Below are 14,760 nucleotides of genomic sequence, written 5' to 3'. Positions count from 1 at the left end.
TCCCCTTCAGCTGAGTGTTGAGAGCCACTATAGCTGGCACAGAACAGCAGTCACAAATGAAAGAAGAAAACGCCCCTCTGGGGTAGCATTCAGAAAAAGAAAGAAAACAAAGGATGCTTTTCTATCTAAGGAGGAAGGAGTGCTCCTAAGATACATAGACACAAATGTTCAAGGTGAGCCTTCCGGCACCATTGAGGATGTGTGTGGTGAGGAGATGCCTGATCTTCCAGTTAGTCAGAGTGCAGGTGACCTGGCAGCTACTGCAGCATCGATACCCTTGGAAAAATAATTCAAAATGAGATCATACAGTTACTGGCAGCAAAAGTCAAACAGAAGATTGTGGCAGATCTGAAGTCAGCAAGATATTACTCTGTTATTCTGGACTGCACACCTGACATCAGCCATACGGAACAAATGACTTTAATGGTGCATTTTGTAATAACAGAACTTAGTGAAAATGTTCCTGCAATGGTGACTGTCAGAGAATATTTTCTAGAATTTATTGACATTGATGATGCTACAGGAGCTGGTATGACAAATGTGCTTCTTAAAAAGCTGGAAGATGAGAGGTCAGGGCTACGATAATGGTGCCAACAGGAGAGGAAAGAACAGTGGAGTGCAGACACGGATCCGAGAGTTAAACCCTTGAGCTTTTTTTGTCCCATGCAGTTCTCATTCATTAAACTTGGTACTCAGTGATGCAGCATCAGCTTCTAGTGAGGCTGCTGAATTTTTTAATGTAATTCAAAACATCTTCATATTTTTCTCTACATCAACTCATCGATGGCAAATTTTGAAGCAACATCTGGGAACATCCTCTCTGACACTGAAACCACTGAGTGCCACATGATGGGAAAGTCGAGTGGAGGTGATTAAAGCCTATCAAACACCAAATTGGGAAACTAGATGATGCCATAGTTGCCATTATGGAGGATAATGCTATGACAGGAACTGTTCATGGGAGAACAGTGGCAGAGGGAAATGGAATCACCAGAAACATACATAACTTCAAATTTCTGTGTGGCTTAGTGTTGTGGCATGACATACTGTTTGAAATAAATGTTGTAAGCAAGAGACTCCAAGGTGTTGACCTTGATATATCTGGAGCAATGGAACAACTGGACAAAGCAAAGTCATACCTACAGGCTTTCCGGTCAGATGAGGGATTTCAAAACATTCTGAAGAGTGCACAGAAGTTGGCAGAGGAACTTCACACTGAAGCTTTTTTCCCACCCATTCAGGAATACAAGACTCACCGAAGAAGAAGACATTTTGATTACGAGGCACGGGATAATCCCATAAGAGACCAAAAACAACAATTCAAAGTTGAATTCTTTAACCAGGTGCTAGATTGTGCAATACAGTCAGTTGAAGAACATTTCATGCAGCTCAGGGAACACAGCAGTATATTTGGGATGTTCTATGATATTCCAAAACTCCTCACTATACCTGAAGAAGACCTACACCAGCAATGCAGGGCACTAGAGACCATGTTGATATATGATGACATGCGCGATATTGATGCGAGTGATTTAGGTGATGAACTGAAAGCCCTTTCAAGATACATTTCAACAGGATCAACTCCAAAGGCTGTTCTGGAATATATGTGCACAAATAAGATGACCACCCTCTTTCCAAATGCTTTTGTTGCTCTGCAAATACTTCTAACACTTCCTGTAACAGTTCCCAGTGGAGAATGCAGCTTCTCCAAGCTGAAGTTAATAAAAACACATCTACCTCCACAAGGAGAGGCTGGTCGGCTTGCAACCATCTCAATAGAGCATGAGCTGGCCCAGACTGTGGACCTTCAGGTCAGGAAGCAGGTCAAATCTTTGCAGCCACGAAGGCACAGAGAGCACCACTTTGATTATTCAAACAGATAAAAACGCCAGTGTTTACTATGCAGACAAGAAAAGTTACATTTGCTGTTCAGGCATTTGAAAATGTAAGTGTTACTTAAAATTTTTGAACAAGGCATTTTAAGTTGTTAGTTCTCCTTTATTGAGGTGAGTAGGTGGAGCAGTACCACAAGAGGAGTAGAACAGGAAGAAGGCAGAACTGAGACTTTTCAAAGTTTTGGCCCAACTGAGGAGACATGGGGGCGTCATTTGAGCTCCCAGCCTCAGGTGCCAAAAATGTGGTGGTCCGGCCCTGTGCACAGGGCACTTTCCTCACTCTTTCCATTGGCAGATTGGGGTGCTCCAGGTTACTCCTTTTATTTCTCCAGGGAGTTGGAAACATTGGGGGGTTTCCTTTATTCCTTAGGGCCTTTTCAAATGTTCCCATGTCCCAGTGCTCGCTGCCCACTCCTCAGTGTCTCTGTGTGCTCCCCATCCCTGGAAACCGGATTATTCTGAACCTTCCCCTCATGAATTTGGTGCAATAACTGGCCTGTTAGAAAAAGGACTCCTGAGACTCACAGAGCTGCTACTCCACAGCTAACTGCCCCCTTAATCTTTGAGGACTCTCCAATAGCTGCCCTTCTGGTAAAAAACCCACCTCTGTCAACCTTGGTAAAAACCCTGGATAGTCTCAGCTAAACTGGATTAATGGGCAACTATATTTTGAAAGTGGAGTGGGAGTCAAACTGTTTGTGGTGATGGCATTTCAACACTGGTGTGGTGTTGACCGTGCCTGAGCTACCATTGCTAAAGGGAGAGTTACTATTCCACCTGCAGCTGAGCTATAAGGATCTGGAAATGGGTTTCTCAGTTACAATAGCTGAGGCTGGTGTAACTATTCTTCTCTCTCATAACAAATGGTCAATATTTTTCTACTGATTCTAGTTTGTTTTTTTTATCATGGCAAGAAAAGCACTTCAAATCTTCATTCATTGCTTTGCTGAATTAGTGAATAGCATTATACCACACTGGAAACAGGTGCCACAAGTACTCCTTTTCTTTTTGCACAGTCATATTTCACCATTTGCCTTCAACTGCTCTCTTAGGGAAATGAGTGAGTGATAATGGATCATTTTTGTTAATCAGGAATTTAAACTACATTCCCAAGTCTTTAAACATTTCCAGTATCAATCTGACTGGAAGTCTCTTAAGTAATTTGTGAATAATGTAATCACTGAGAGGGCCTGGAAGTGTTACTTGTGTGTGTGTGTGTATACACACACTATATTATATATAGGGGGCACCTACAATCTTTTACTGATACTTATTTTTTCTGGAGTTGAGAAGAAAGAAACATGCCAGGGAATGACAGATCAGCTGGTTTAACTTTAATAACCGTGGAAGTAGTTGAGCACAATTGTCATGAAAATTTACCAGCCCCGGGGAAAAAAAATCTACTTGACTGCCCTTAACATATGATGATGATCATAAAGGAAAACTAATCATATTTTACTTCCATGTCAATAAAGATTACTGCTGATGGATGAGTAGAATTTTGCCAGGCTGTGTTAAAGAGAAACTGACAGGTTCAGAAAACATGGGCTATGTCCACAGGAAGAGGGATGGACTCATGGATTTATATGGAGGAGCATGAGAAGGGATAGTCACACAGAAAAAGGGAATGTCAAATCCATGTCCTCATGAATCCATGACTTCCCCACCAAAGCCCCTCCCAGACACGGAGAGGGGGGCCACTCTCCACAGCATGTTCTTGACAATAGCACTGTGGGATTTCCCAAGCAAATGATGTGATCACCGCATTCGCTTCCTATGTTTTTTTTAGCAGAGATAGTCAAATATTAAAATGAAGAGGATGACTTTTCAAGCTAAAGATGCATTTTTCAAGCCAAAGAACATGACTTGCTGTCATAAATATAAAGGGAAGGCTAACCACCTTTAAATCCCTCCTGGCCAGAGGAAAAAACCCTTTCACCTGTAAAGGGTTAAGAAGCTAAAGATAACCTCGCTGGCACCTGACCAAAATGACCAATGAGGAGTCAAGATACTTTCAAAGCTGGAGGGGCGGGGGGGAAACAAAGGGTTCTCTCTGTTTGTGTGTTCTTTTGCCGGGACCAGAGCAGGAATGCAGGTCAGAACTCCTGTAGAAAATCAGTGAGCAATCTAGCTAGATATGCATTAGATTCTGTTTTGTTTAAATGGCTGATAAAATAAGTTGTGCTGAATGGAATGTATATTCCTGTTTTTGTGTCTTTTTGCAACTTAAGATTTAGCCTAGAGGGATTCTCTATGTTTTGAATCTGATTACTCTGTAAGGTATTTTCCATCTTGATTTTACAGAGGTGATTCTTTTACTTTTTCTTCAATTAAAATTCTTCCTCTAAGAACCTGATTGCTTTTTCCTTGTTCTTAAGATCCAAGGGTTTGGGTCTGGGATCACCGATGCAAATTGGTGAGGATTTTTATCAAGCCTTCCCCAGGAAAGGAGGTGTAGGGCTTGGGGGGATTTTGGGGGAAAGACGTTTCCAAGCGGGCTCTTTCCTGGTTATATTTTGTTAGACGCTTGGTGGTGGCAGCAATAAAGTCCAGGGACAAAAGGTAAAATAGTTTGTACCTTGGGGAAGTTTTAACCTAAGCTGGTAAAATAAGCTTAGGGGGTTTTTCATGCAGGTCCCCTCATCTGTACCCTACAGTTCAGAGTAGGGAAGGAACCTTGACACTTGCCTAATCCTGCTTCAATATATCCTGCATCCTTGTTCAATGGAGAAGTTCCTTTGGGTCACTATGAAAAAGACCAGCTGAAAATACTCATAGCCATGTGATAGGTGTTGCTGTTTGGTCACATCTGAACATTTTGTACAGCTTCAGTTCTGTTTTTCTTTTTCTAAAGTGCCAGACTTCACCACTGAATCTCTCCTCTATACCTGCATCCCAAATGCTTTCATCTTATCAGTTCATTTTGAACCACTCTCTGCCCCTCTGATGTTGAATAGTCTCACTTATATCTATGAAATAGTTCTGTCATCTTGTGACGCAACCACTCTCCATTGACAGAAAACGTCAAGGATAATGATGGTCTGAATCAGCACAAATTAAGCTTGCTGGCAATAGTGTATAAAAGACAAACTGAAGAGGTTTGTTTGGAGAGGGGGGAAATGTTGACAGATTTAAAAACTGTTTATTAAAATGATTGATCTCCTGATGTCTGCACCAACTATCCAGCGCTCATTGACAGCAGCAAAAGCAATCTTTTAGCAAAAAAAAAAAAACTGATAAAAAAATCATGGTACCAAATTCAGGAACTTTCTTTTGTGAAAGTGACATGAATTTAATTCATAGCTGTAAGAAAGAAATAATATATTAAAAATAGAGACATTTACACTTATTTAGATCTAAGCTGTATTACTTTATTTATTTTAAGATATACACTTGAGTTTATATTAACAAGTAAATTAACACTGTAATTTGCTTTTGTTTACATTTTAACAGAAGTAAACTGTAAACCTGCTCAGACTTTGTCCAGTGGCTGTTATACATTGGTGTACATCTGCATGCAATGGAGTTACCTGTGCACCCTCTCTTTGTTTCTCAGCCTTACTTTGAGAAGAGTTTGGACCCATACAGAATTTCCATATTGAACTGCTGTTTGCACAGTAAGGCCTGACAGGTCACCCCTCTCTACCCCCCAATAGCTGCAGACTAGTGAACACATTGGCCATAAAAAAAATATCATCCATGTGCAGGTTCTGGGGCACAGTGTTGTGTATTTTGCTGATCTTTGCTCTGGCAACCAGGACCACCAAGTTCTCGTGTGCAGAGTGGGATACATAGCCAGCATCCTCCTCTAGGGGAATGTCTTTTTATTTTTTGACTGCCTTCAAAATTGCAGCAGTTGTGCAACGAGTCTGCCGTATCCTTAAGAGCTGGCTCAAATTAAGGTGAGGGCATGACAACAGTAGTGGATGGGACTTCTAGTCCAGGTAGCTCTTGCCTGTGAGATTTCCTTGCAGACTTCCCTACTGGCATTAACAGTAATTCAGTCCATTTAGCTACTTTTTAATAAAGCCTACTCCGCATTTGTGCAATCACTGTTCTGCTGCTCTCCTGCTATGAATATGTACTAATGCTTTGCATGACCACTCCAGGGAAGATCAGGGCCTAAAAGAGCACTTGGATTGTGCAGAGATCTGGCAGCTGCTGACAGAGGGCAAGAAGGAAGTGTCCAAAATGAAATGCAAGTCTTCAAGGCAAACTTAAAGAGATGAACAGGGAATGATTTAACCAGTGCCTGAACAGCCACCATGCCCCTCACCTTTCAGTGCAATTGTCATTCCTAAGCACCTGAGGCATATTTGAGGATGGGACTTAGAAGCTTCCTAACACAATGGGATGAATTAGCTCTTTGAGTGTATTTGGATAAGCTAGTTGGTATTTTGACCGGATGCAGAACACTTTGGAGCCCATTCTTTCCATTTACTTGAAATCTATAGAGCACTTCATGCATTTGTACCTAGCCTCCCTGACCATAGGCTTTGGCAGAGTTATATATGGTACTACAGATAGGCTACATACTCTCAACCAGTGGTGATCAACTTTTGGGGCAGTACTAATAGCTACTTTGTTCCTTGTTACACCATTCCCTCTTCAAACAATCCTTCCTCCCACTCCAGTATTTGAATTGCATCATTTGGTGCAGGGAGAGGGATAAAGTCTTGAGCCCAAGACGTATACACCTGTGGAGGAACCTTCACAGACACAAGAGGTTGGGGAAAGCAGATCATGCCACAAAGCCCCTGCTTCCCCTTCCCTTCTGCATGTCATCACTCATTTCCATTAAATCCCCCTTTCTTCTGAACAGCGTAGCAGAGGGCAGTATAGAGCCCTGTTATCAATAAACGCAAATATACCATTGAAGAGTTTATTTTAAATGTGCTGTCAGCCTTATTACAAGTTTTTGGTATACATGGGGCAGGGGGGTGCTAAAAGGCTCAGTCAAGCCAATTAAGCATCACTCCACATTGGCAGTGGTGAAAAGCCCCAGAATGAACTCTAAAGAGGAATTCAGGTTTCAGAGTAGCAGCCATGTTAGTCTGTATACATTCACTTCTACAAGTCTTCAGGGAGTATAACGCTCTCTGACAGAGCTGGCTGGACCACAGGGGGAAGGAGCACAATCTTTTTGGTCTCTTTTGTGCTGTCTTGCATTCAAAGGGTCATGTGTAGGAAGCAGTTACTGTGCTTCATAATGGGTGACCCTTCCTATCCCATGCAGCTAGGAAGCATCTGGACACAACCTGGCGCTAAGTATGTTGTGCTGGGTTAGTGTGGTTTCAGAGTAACAGCCATGTTAGTCTGTATTCGCAAAAAGAAAAGGAGTACTTGTGGCATCTTAGAGACTAACCAATTTATTTGAGCATGAGCTTTCGTGAGCTACAGCTCACTTCATCAGATGCATACCGTGGAAACTGCAGCAGACTTTATATATACACAGAGAATATGAAACAATACCTCGTCCCACCCCACTGTCCTGCTGGTAATAGCTTATCTAAAGTAATCATCAGGTTAGGCCATTTCCAGCACAAATCCAGGTTTTCTCACCCTCCACCCCCCTACACAAATTCACTCTCCTGCTGGTGATAGCCCATCCAAAGTGACAACTCTTTACACAATGTGCATGATAATGAAGTTAGGCCATTTCCTGCACAAATCCAGGTTCTCTCACTCCCTCACCCCCCTCCAAAAACCCACCCCCATACACACACAAACTCACTCTCCTGCTGGTAATAGCTCATCCAAACTGACCACTCTCTAAGTTTAATGTGTTTAAGGTGTGATGAACTAAGCAAGAGAGAGATTTGCACCATCAGGTTTTGTAACTATACACTTGCTGCAGGAGTCTAGTTACAGGCTCAGGAAATATTTTATGGACCAAGTAATTTACATTTCTATTAGTTCTAGGCTTTTATCGTGTTCTACATTATAGAACTGTAGAGGGCTGTATTGTAGCATTGCTGTGCATAAGCTAGCCACTAGACAAAGGATATAACAGCTTGTATCGCTAGAGCACTCTTCTGTAGTACATATTATCCCATAGGATCTCAGATAGTTTTATATACAATAGATGGCACACATTGCGCCAGTGAATTGCAGTCGTGTGTGGCATGGAAAACTGTCTAAATGGACAGCCAGGATGCTGCAAAACAGTGGAGGATGAGGATATGTTGACCAAGGATTCCAGGTCAAATACCTGCTCTTGAGAAAGTGTTATAAAGAACTTTAATACCCACGTAGATTTAGACAAGAGCTCAGGTCTTATCTCATCCAAAAGCCGCACTTAACAGTAACTAGGCAGAACCCAGACATTTTCAGAGACATCACAATTGAAATTGTAGCTTTCAGCTGTATTTATACTGACACATGACAAAACGATTTGTGGGGATTTCCCAGCTAGTCTTATTTTTAACATGAGCTCTCCAGCAAGGTATCAAGTATAAAAGTCACAGATATCTATTTTTTTAAAATCTTGGTCCAACACCACACACAGCCATCTTTGATATAAGCACATCATTTTATTATTTTAAGTTTAAAATATAGTCCAGACAAAAAAAAGTTAGCCGTATAATATAAATACAGAGTAAATGCACAAAGTTTACAGCCAACTACATATATGGTCATTTGCGAGTGTTTCGCTACAACTCCTATGGCATAATTATGTTCACATATGCAGGGTTTGCAGACTCTCTTAAATAGAACAATTGAAAACTTACATGACTTCAGTTTTTACAGAGCGAGAACTGCATTACAGAAAATTGGAAAGTAATACATTTAAACTAGGACACTTCAGTGTTATGCTTGTTTCTAGAATAAAAAACACTTAGGAAGCAACATTTTTTAAAGTGTCTCCAATCTGAATTCTCTGCAAGTAATCTTTTTTAAAATGCTACAATCTAAGGAATGTTTCAAATGTGACTATCAGGAGGCAAAAATAAAAATAGCAATAAAGCACAAACTGTCATTCTTGAACGTCTCTGAATTAAAGAGTAAATATGTGGAGTGTCTCATGTAATTGGAGAATTACATAGGTACAATGTCAACAGACCTATGGATAGGTTGACGTTTCAGTCATTCATTATAAAGAAAAATAAAAACCTGTCATCAATCACTAGTGTGATCCTACTAAGAACAATGTATGCTAACAAATCAGAGATTAGGAAAAAATAAACAGCAGATCTTGCAGTCAGTTTAAGGTTAGGAAGAACTTTCCATTTGGTACACCAAAACTCACCTTGCTTTGTAACATTGCACATTGCACGTAAGGATTTCTAAATCCAGGATATTGATTGAGAGGGATTATAAAATACAGACCTATCCATTGAAGATTTTCTGTCATGGCTTTCCAAGTTCCAGCCACAATAATTTACAGTGCTAAGCCATTATTTTATAAATATTCTTGTTATATAGTGTACTGTAGAAAGACAGAGAATTGTTTAAGACCAGATACAAGTTTAAATGGAACATAGATCCACTGCTGCTGTGAGCATCACACACTCTAGTGCCACCGTCTGGCTAAAGTGGACACCTGCAATCTTATTATACAATGTTTCTTGACTCTTAACCAGCTGTTGAATAAAGTCAAATAACATATCATATTTAAATAAGAATGGGTGTTTGTTTATATAAATTAGATGGATATGTAAAGTCATTCTCAAATGTTACCCTTTCCAGAAAACTGAGGTTTAACCTCTGTTAGATAGAAAATCATGGTGGTATAACTTAATGTAAACTACATTAACGAATCAAGTAAGAGATGGTGACTCAAACATCAAAGTACACGCCTCTTTCAACTTTGTAATAATCAGTATTATTGAATGTTGTATCTTCTGTTTGCCTCTGTATGTTTTCAAAATAGATACCAAGAAAACTATGTAAAGAATTTCAAAATCTTTGGGAAATAATTCAGAGGCATCTTTGTACACTGTGGTAGCTTTTTAAACAAAACACAACACATAATTTAGTTTAATTGTTTTTGTTACAGAAAAAGTTCACCCCTGAAGAAATTTAAAAGTTTTGTCTTTGAAGGATTAAAACTCCAGGAAGAAGTTGAACAAGAGGTTGATTGTCTCTCTTCAGTCGATAACAAGGAGAGTAAAGCACAAAAGATAGAACTTTCTACTGACATATCTCACCTTTGGAAGCAAGATTCAGTGGGAGCTATTCTCTCCCTGTGAGGCATGAACACACGCACAACCTTGTAGGGTAACGCAAGTGATGCATGTGCACTGAAGGCAGACCGGATCTAGTGGGCCAAATTTATCCCTGGAATACGCAGGTACAACCCATCGAAATGTGGGAATTATACCCATTAACTGCAGGGATGAATTTGGGCCTTGTGTGCTTGCTAAATCTAAAATTCAGCTGTAGTTGAACTACCCTGGTATCTCCTGAAGAGAAATGTGTTTTCAATGTAATTCATTCCACATAATTAGCTATTGTAACGTAGCTTTTAGTTTATAACCACTTTTGGCTTTCATATTACTGCGCTTAAACTTTTGCTGTTCGTTAAATGCTGGTGTCAACAGCAAGAGCTGAGGAGTCTGGCCACTGATGTTTGGAACCAGGAAGGCTAGTTATGAGTAATACAACATTAGCAGATTTCCCATAGAGAGGTCACTGGGAAAACTTCTTAACTGAGGTGTTTTTTTAAAAATAATCTCCTTGTACTAATAGGAATACAAAGATTGCCACGGTTAGTCTAAATGTGTGCAGCACAGGCTATACTGAGAACACTTCTGGTATTAAAAAAACAGGTAAGAATACTCAGTTTAAGGAAAGCACATCAATGCAGCCAAGCCCCGGCTGAACGGGCATAGCAGTGATGCTCTGTGCTCTACAGGTGGCCCTTAAAAGGAGAGGCAGTTATTACGGAGTATTACTAACACCAAGGGATGCAAGTCTATATTAAAAGATTTCTGCCATAGTATGAAGGACACTACAATGCTCAAAGGAAAATAAAACAAGAAACTAGTTGTTCAGTATGCATCAAACTTTTATGTATAAAAGTCTCCAAAACTACCTGAACATCGATCCTAGCGATCTACTGCAAACAATGTCTTTTTCTGCACAGGTGTTTGGAAATCAAACCCCACACTTAGCTTCAAAAGATCTGTGTGTATTGAACACTGTTTCTAACTGCGCATGACCAATATCTAAAATCTTAAAATGGGAGGAAAAAAAATCACAAGCCAAAAAAGGCCACAAAGTGCATAAGGAGTCATTTGTAAGATAAAGCCATTGCACACAAACACACAGTTTCACGTATACTGAAGTACCACACTGGAGGAGTTAATTGCACTGCTTTGTTATACCAGTGTAGTGGCATTTATAGATAGAAAGCTACTGCCGCAAAAATCACTGTGAACATCTTATCCGAAGGGCAGCAGATTTAATCTTGGAAGTATTCAAGGTCTACGTGTGAGTTTGAAAAACTACGCAGAATGTGAAACTTATTTCTCATACTCTGGAAAATTTGGTAAGTTATGGCAGAACAAGTAACCAAACTAGCTAACATATGGTGTCAAACATAATGCATTATTCTGTAACTAGTATTACAAAACATCAATTAAAACCAATGCCTGAATATTCAGATAATTGAAAGGACAGAGTTATACTGTTATCCGCAGTTCTGCACCCAGCTTTAGGTTGAAACAAGGGACACAGCAACTTTTAAGGGGAATGTTTAAACAAAATATTCTCAATTACCATCTTCTCCATCACTCTGCAAGTAGCTGGGGTTTCACTGAAAATGATTTACAGCAACTCCAAACTTGTTACTACACAGAAATTTATCTATGTGCTTTCCTATAGCTTTACACATGGTGAAGTATGTGCCCTCCTCCTTTAACCCAGGAGAAGTGTTGGTACTCTAGTCACTAGTTTTAGGCTAAGCCTTGCAGGAAGAAGCTTTAGTATAATAAAGCTGCTTTTAGCTTGCATGAAGCTGTGTTTGATTGAACATTATTATATATCCTGCATCATGTAAAGCAGGTTCGCTTGTTAGAATTTAACACTTCATTAAGACTCCTTAAAGACACTGTTCTGCAATTCCCTGTGTTAGTAGTATGGGTCACATTACAGATCAGGTGAGGAGAATCCATGATCTGTTGTAACAGTACAACTTATGATCCTCCTTAGATTCTAAAAGGGAGCAGAGATCTATGATAATGAAAACAAGAGGACTCAGCAGAACTGGAAATCCAAGCATGCCAATACTAAGAGACCGGTATCCCACAGAGTTAAGCAATGAGAACTTCTCACACAATAACTTAGAATGTACCTCAATATCACCTTTTGTAGCGACAGAACAGTTCAATTTTAGGTCCCTGTGCCACATTCCTTGAGACAGAAACGCAGAAGTTGCATGCTGCGACTACTAGCTCAGTCTCATCAATTTGAGACTTCAGATGGAGTTGAAGAGAAGTTTCAGACATACAAAGTTATGAATCTATGCTTTCATCCTCCTCACCTTAGCAGGTATTATATACTGAAACAAAATGTATTGAAGACCAAACATTATGAGTGGACAAAGCTATCCCTTGCAATAGAATACAATATATGACCCTCTCCCTCCAAATCACTGAAGCTCATGGTTTTGCATCATGTAAATTAACACATGGAGAGAAAATAGCAATTTTGAAGTAAGATGTGTTTAAAGGCATTCCCCTTGGAGCAGCTTCTTTGTCACATGGTCACAAAAGGACCATACAATAAGGCAGGAAATTGATCATGGTTGCCTATAACCAATCTTCTATTTCGTCCACAGCTGCCTGTTCCTGATCGATAATTTTCTTCTGCCTACCGCATTGGCATTGATATTTGGTGGTCCACTGCAATCTTTTGGTCTTCCACCTTCCTAGAGATAGCCTTGTAACCTTGCTATCCATTCAGTAAGTAGACTACCACTTCATAGGTTGACATCATTATAGCTGTGTTTGGAATCTGTCTAATCAGATGTGTAGTTAGACCACGGTACAGGGATCCATACCCTTCTTCTCGCACAAGCAAAGATAGTGTCTGGAAGAAAGCTCTGTATTTTGTTCCCTCTTCACGTAGTCTTGTTCGTACAACCTCTGTGTAAAGAAAGTAACACTTGGTTATTTTGGTCATCACATTGCAATAAATGTAATGAAAACAAATTAATCAATTTAGCTGGCATAACCCCTCAACATTGTACACTCTTTAGATAGTACAGTAACGCCTCACTTAAAGTCGTCCCGATTAATGTTGTTTCGTTGTTATATTGCTGCTCAATTAGGGAACATGCTCGTTTCAGGTTGTGCAATGCTCCCTTATAATGTCGTTTGGCAGCCGCCTGCTTTGTCCATTGCTTGCAGGAAGAGCAGCCCGTTGCAGCTAGCTGGTGGGGCTTGCAACCAGGGTGGACCGGCAGCCCCCCTAAGTTCCCTGCGCAGCAGCCACCCAGCAGGCTATCAATTACCAGCAGTTCAGCTGTCCCTCCCCGCACTGCCACGTGCTGCTCCTGCCTTCTGCCTTGCAGCTTCTCTCCAGGGCCTCCTGCTAGCTGTGTGTGGGGAGGGGGTGGCAGAAGAGGGGGACTAATGTCAGGGTGTCCCCCTCCACCCTGCTCCTGCACCCCACTTACCCCATCTTCCATAGAGTGGAGGGGGACACGACAGGGTTCAGGAGGGAGCTTCCTGGCAGCAGCTGCCGTCTCAGCTTGCTGATTAACTTAACAAGGCAATGTACTTAGAGAGGGGTCAGTGTACTTAAAGGAGCAATGCGCCTCTCTCTCTCTCTCACACACACACAAGGTGTATGTCTCTGTCTGTCTGTCATGCTGTCTCCCCTCCCTCCATTCGTGCTGCCTTGTAGAGTGTGAAGCTACATTAACAACGAGTTAACCCTTGAGGGCTCAGCCAATTGCTAGTTAATCATTTAGCAGTAAGGCATCCCCTGGGAAATATCCCACCTGTTTACACCCTCTGACGTCACCACCTCAACCAAGCTTCACACTCATCATCGCTGTGTACCAGTATTAAATTGTTTGTTTAAAACTTATACTGTGTGTGTGTATAGTCTTTTGTCTGGTGAAAAAAAATTCCCTGGAACCTAACCCCCCATTTACATTAATTCTTATGGGGAAATTGGATTTGCTTAACATCATTTTGCTTAAAGTCGCATTTTTCAGGAACATAATTACAACATTAAGTGAGGAGTTACTGTAGGTAAAAAAGCCAACATGGCAATTACCTGGGCTGGGAATCTGGAAGAAAAAAAGACAAGCCATGTCCTTTCAAGAGCAAAATAGCCTAAAAGTTTAGCTACTTCCAGATGCCCAGTTAATGAGGTGAAGTAATGGTGCTTTAGAGTGGCCCAGGTCAAACAAACCACTTAAGCATGTGAATAATCACAACTGTTTCACCTTAAAATTAAGCACATTCTTAAGTGCTTTGCTAGATTGAGACAGAGTAAGCAGCATTACTGGGGAAAACTGAGCAAAAGAATGGCATAGTGAAAGATTGGAGATCTTGCTGACATATCTCCCAAAACATTAAAAAGGAAAAGCAAGAGCTCTGTTGATTAGTTACTTGAAACTTACACAAATAATGAGCATAATATAGGAGTCCAAACAAAGGCTTAGTGTCCCTGAACCCGTGTGGACTGGATTGCAGCTGTTCCTTGGTATAAATTAATGTTACTGCCCAAAGGGATCAGACTAAATATCTCTTTAGAAATACTTTTATGCTGATTTCTGAATACTGTAGCCTCTGGCTGATTTGCTGAATCATAAATTGCCCATGCCAATTTTCTAAACCAAACAATAGACAGAAGTGTAGCTAAAACAAAGTATTCCTTTACTGAGACCTGATCCAGAGCACGCTGA

The 14,760-nt window shown here is 40.6% G+C and overlaps 1 protein-coding gene across 1 annotated transcript in view; it reads right to left on the bottom strand.

Moving 5' to 3' along the window:
• Window positions 1-8,408: 8,408 nt before the first annotated feature.
• The window catches only part of SLC25A36 (solute carrier family 25 member 36), a 62,968-nt gene continuing 56,616 nt past the window's right edge, over window positions 8,409-14,760 (bottom strand). Inside the window, 1 exon segment of the mRNA XM_077826040.1 lies at window positions 8,409-12,985. Within this exon segment, the coding sequence (XP_077682166.1) occupies window positions 12,792-12,985 (194 nt within the window). The 3' untranslated portion in view covers window positions 8,409-12,791.

Source organism: Eretmochelys imbricata, chromosome 9, assembly GCF_965152235.1.
Source record: "Eretmochelys imbricata isolate rEreImb1 chromosome 9, rEreImb1.hap1, whole genome shotgun sequence".
In the NCBI taxonomy this organism is placed as follows: domain Eukaryota; kingdom Metazoa; phylum Chordata; order Testudines; family Cheloniidae; genus Eretmochelys; species Eretmochelys imbricata.
The sequence above is the reverse complement of the archived record's forward strand: the minus strand, read 5'-3'. Positions and strand labels throughout refer to the sequence as shown.